The sequence below is a fragment of the Syzygium oleosum genome, unplaced genomic scaffold, assembly GCF_021117445.2.
Source record: "Syzygium oleosum isolate NSW1041296 unplaced genomic scaffold, Sole_v2.1 Sole_v2.02, whole genome shotgun sequence".
Taxonomy (NCBI): Eukaryota; Viridiplantae; Streptophyta; class Magnoliopsida; order Myrtales; family Myrtaceae; genus Syzygium; species Syzygium oleosum.
Window position 1 is genome coordinate 13,867,575 of NW_026607486.1, and position 4,501 is coordinate 13,872,075.

At 38.7% G+C, this 4,501-nt stretch overlaps 1 protein-coding gene across 1 annotated transcript; it reads right to left on the reverse strand.

The window, feature by feature from the left end:
• Positions 1 to 470: 470 nt before the first annotated feature.
• Positions 471 to 2,233, reverse strand: LOC130137405 (uncharacterized). Its single transcript, XM_056308599.1, has one exon. The coding sequence runs from the start codon at positions 2,200 to 2,202 to the stop codon at positions 991 to 993; it is 1,212 nt and encodes a 403-aa protein (XP_056164574.1). The 5' UTR covers positions 2,203 to 2,233; the 3' UTR covers positions 471 to 990.
• Between the last annotated feature and the right edge of the window lie 2,268 nt (positions 2,234 to 4,501).

The following is a 4,501-nucleotide window of genomic DNA, read 5'->3' on the forward strand; positions in this document are numbered from 1 at the left end:
ACAATTCCAGACAAGAAGATCCAAAAAATCGCAGAAAAAGTTGAACCACCTATCGCGAACTGCAAAGAAGTTTTAGTTATGTCATAGAGGTGAAGTTTAGGGCAGACACTAGATTCAAAGAATCACCTCATTAGTGCTGCCCTACACTATGAAAGAGAGCAAAAGAGAAGATGAGAAGGAACTGCGATGGGAGAGAGTGAAGGCGTGAAGAGAGGAAAAAGAAAGGTTGCGCAGAGGAGAGATTAGGGTTAGGGTTTCAGTTCAGATCTGGCTCTGATACCATGTTGAGAGGAAAAACTGAACTGAATGCTTGATTAGGTTTATGTGACCCCAAGCTATCTATTTATAATAAAGCTAAAAAGGCCAAAATTACAATATTACCCTTATTGCTGCAATATATAAAATAATAAAGGAAATAGACAAATATGCCCCTATTAGCCAAGTACTCTCAACAAATTGGCCTCCTAAGTATCTGCCAAAGCTCCATAAAGGTTCCAAGCCAAAGAGAACTCGACGGCTTATTATCATCGCTGGCCTGAGGAAGGTCTGCTAGTACATCCCGATACACACATTCCATGAATGCCTTCCATGATGTATTTCTCTCAAAAGATTCTGCAATTTTTCTGTACAATTCATCGTTGAGCATTCCAGACCCAAGAAACAAAGTCGCAAGCTCACCCATCTTCCCATGTGAAAAACGCTTCTTGAAAATTATCATGTTCATCGTTTCTGTCAGTAGATGACGAGCAGCCTCACTGCCTCTTAGAGATATCATATTCTGTCGATGATACTCTCCAGTCAAGAGGAAATATGTGACCAATGTACCTCCTGCTGGATGTTTCAATGAAACCCTCCAGTGCCCTACCATGCCGGAAGGAGTCATTCAGACAATTGAGTTCTCGAAGGAACTTTGCAACCTCATGTAAGAGAGCAAGACATCTGCTTTGACAGAAGTTCGACAGAGAACTCCTCAGTGAAAAATGATAAAGTTCATCCAGTTTGTGCAGGAGGATCATACCAACAGAAGTTCCAATACTTTTGAGCTGCAGAGACAAATTGTTGAATCTCCAAAGCAACCAATTGTCCATTTCTTCGAAGAAATCTTTTATCTATGTTGCTGACCCAATCAGCATCTGGGTTTACAAGGTGATAAGTTCCTTGCATGTTGTTCCGTTGCTCCAGAACACCAAAGTTATTCAAACAGAACTCCCAACAGCACCTATTTTCCTTTTCCTCCAGCATCTCCGCACATCCTACACATTTTATAATTCTAACAATCTTTTCTCTCCAAAGATTCCAAAAGCAGACCAATGAGTCAACGGAAATCTGGGAAATCTGATTCCTCAAGATCTGTTTTTCAGAATACTCTATTGGGTCGACAAGCCAATCATATTCCCAACAAAAATTTGAGATATTTCGATGAAGATGGAAGTCCAGAATGTTTCGAGCGCACAGTATTTCACCTCTGACACTTCCATTTCTCCTGGAAGCACTCAAACGTTCTTTCATTTCAGCCAAACTGCTCTGTTTATTTAACAGAATGTTTGATTCTACGGAAACATATTCATAGAAGGCAATAGGCTCGGGCTTTGCGAGATGTTTCGCTTTTGCTACCAGCTCCTCCTTTTGTGCAAACTGCTTCAAGGGCCACCCTTTGCTTCCAGGAGCCCAAAGGGAATAGAATAACAAGTACCACAGGATATTCATCGACGCTTCTTTGTTTTGTCCGCTCTTTACAAGTAGATCAACCTCCGAAAGGATGTCACCTTTCATCCTTGCAATCTTTGCCGCCTCCGAAAAGTTACCATAGTCTTCCTCCAGATTGATAAGTTCATCAAGGCATCCCAGCCTCTTGAGTAAGTTTCGCATTGAGTCGATGCAGTGAAAAGCATTCACATACTTCATCATGGCCCTGTAGTCTCTGAGGTCATAGTAATGAAGGGCACAACTCTCTAAAAAGTCTCGTTCCAATTTCTCTATTTCTTTACTTTTCTTTACTACTCCGTTATTCTCATTTCCCTGACTTTTCCAATCCTCAATGTATTGCAGACCCACTTCAAAGAGTTTTCCTTTGGCACAAATGGACAAGCACTTTGAGAAAATATTTCCCCTTGCATACGCCTCCGCTGCAAGACTGTACTGCCCAGATAGAGAAAAGCACTCTCCAGCTTTCTCCAAAGCAGATTCTCCACATTTTTCCATGTATATTCTACCTGTTGATGCGTAAACAAATTTAATGTCAGTCTCATTCATAGTGCCATGATGTTCGCGTAAGATTTAATAACTTCACGATGTTATAGCAAATGGACATTTGGAAGCTGCCAGAAATGCTCTTGCACAGCTCAACTATATTGTTTCATGTCAAGATACGAATCAAGATCAACGTCCATAGGTGGCTACAATACCAAGAAGCTGTTGATAAACCATAGTCAACATGCAGTATATTCAACTTTGATACCTACAAACATGTGTGCGCGCGCGCGCGCGCACGCGCGCACACACACACACACACATATATATATATAAACACCATCAATTACGTACTGACCCATTGCTAGATAATAAGTTAAATAAATTCTATCCACAAGATGTTGATTATTATAGAAGGTACAGGAAAAATGGGAAATAAGTTCACATGTTTTTGGAAAATAGATTTAAACAATGCATATTTTTTTCAAATGCTTCGGTTGGAAAAAAGAAAACAAAAGAAAGGCCATCTGCGATGAGATTGTAGAACCCCAAAAAAGAAAATTTAGTATCAAGATTGAAATCAAGAGCAGGAGAAATCTGTGAATACCTTAATTTTGAGAGTTGACAGTCCAATTGAGTCTTGGATTGTAGACTGAGGTGCATCGTTTCACTCTACTTTGTGTAGAGAATTAATGCACAAATTTGTTGTTGGAAAGTTTGGAAAGATTTATCTTGTTGATGATGAACCTTTGGATATTATAGGGAAGTGTAATGTTCACATAAAGACTATTACTATTATTGGGTTTCAATTGGAAGTTGCAAAATGTCAGATTTGTTCTTGGCCTTAGGACAAGACTATTTTTTGGGACTACTTTTGGGGACTACTCTTGGAAAATTGTTAAAGGTGCTATGATTCTAACATGAGGAATAAAGTCAGGAACACTTACCTGACTGAAAACAGTAGAGAAACAGCAACATGACTGAAAGCAGTAGAGAAACAACGGCAGTTGCTGAGTCAGAAGCTGATTCCAAATTGTGGCACCGTAGACTTGAACAGATGAGCGGAGAGGGGATGAAGGTGTTAGCATCAATGGGAAAATTGCCTCATTTGAAGTTTATAGATATTGGTTTGTGTGTGGATTGTGTTATGGGTAAACAAAAATGTGTTAGTTTTTCGAAGATTGGAAGATAACTAAATAAAGAAAAATTAGAGTTGGTGCATACATATGTCTGGGGCCAACCCATGTACATTCCCTTGGAGGTTTGCGCTACTATGTCAAGTTCATTGATGAATCTACTAGGAAGGTATGAGTTTATTTTCTGAAAAATAAATCTAATATGTTTGCTACTTTAAGAGATGGAAAGTTGAAGTGAGAATGAGGTTGGCTTCAAGATTAAATGTCAAAGGCCCGATAATGGCGGTGAGTATGATAACAAGGAGTTTAAATAGTTTTGTGCAAAAAAATGAAATCATGATGACAAGAACAATTCTCGATAAACCACAGCAAAACGGAGTTTCTAAAGGGAAGAACATAACCCTAAATTAGCGTGCAAGAAGTATGATGATGCATGTTAGATTACCCAACAGGTTTTGAGCGGACATTCAGTTTCACTTGATTTCAAGCTACCGGAAGAAGAATGGATTGTAAAGAATGTGACTCTCTCACATCTGAAAGTTTTCGATTGTGTTTTATATATCCACATAAAATATGAAAATAGAGATAAGCTTGATGCAAAAGCTAAAACATGTTTTCTCAATGGAAATGATTCTAATTATTTTGGCTATTGGTTTTGGGATGAAAAACAGAAAAATAAGAACTGTTGATGTTACATTCAATGAAAATGTATTGTACAAGGGCAGATCTGTCTCAGAATTTAGTGGGGAGAAACAAACGGTGGAGACTAGAGAGATTGAATTGGGGGGTTTCTAAGAATGCTCTTGTTATAAATTGTAGACTTTGATCAAGAACTAGAACAAGAACCACCTACACCCGAACTCACTTTAAAAAGATATAGTAGAACACCTAAACTGTATAGAGGTATTTTCCATCATTGCATTATTTGTTTTTGACTGATGCTGGCGAACTAGAAAATTTTTCGAAAGCAGTGCAGGTTAAAGATTCTGTCAAGTGGGAGCTAGCAATGCATGATGAGTTGGATTCAGTCGAGAAGAACAAAACTTGGGTGTTAACTTAGTTACTAGATGGGAAGAAGGCATTGCAGAATATGTTGGTGTACTTGGTCAAATAAGAACTTGATGGCAGCAAGATGTACAAAGCACGGTTTGTAGCAAAAAAATTTCAGGAAAAAG

Coding starts and splice junctions, on each gene's coding strand:
- LOC130137405 (XM_056308599.1), bottom strand. CDS start 2,202: ATGGAAAAATGTGGAGAATCTGCTTTGGAGAAAGCTGGAGAGTGCTTT.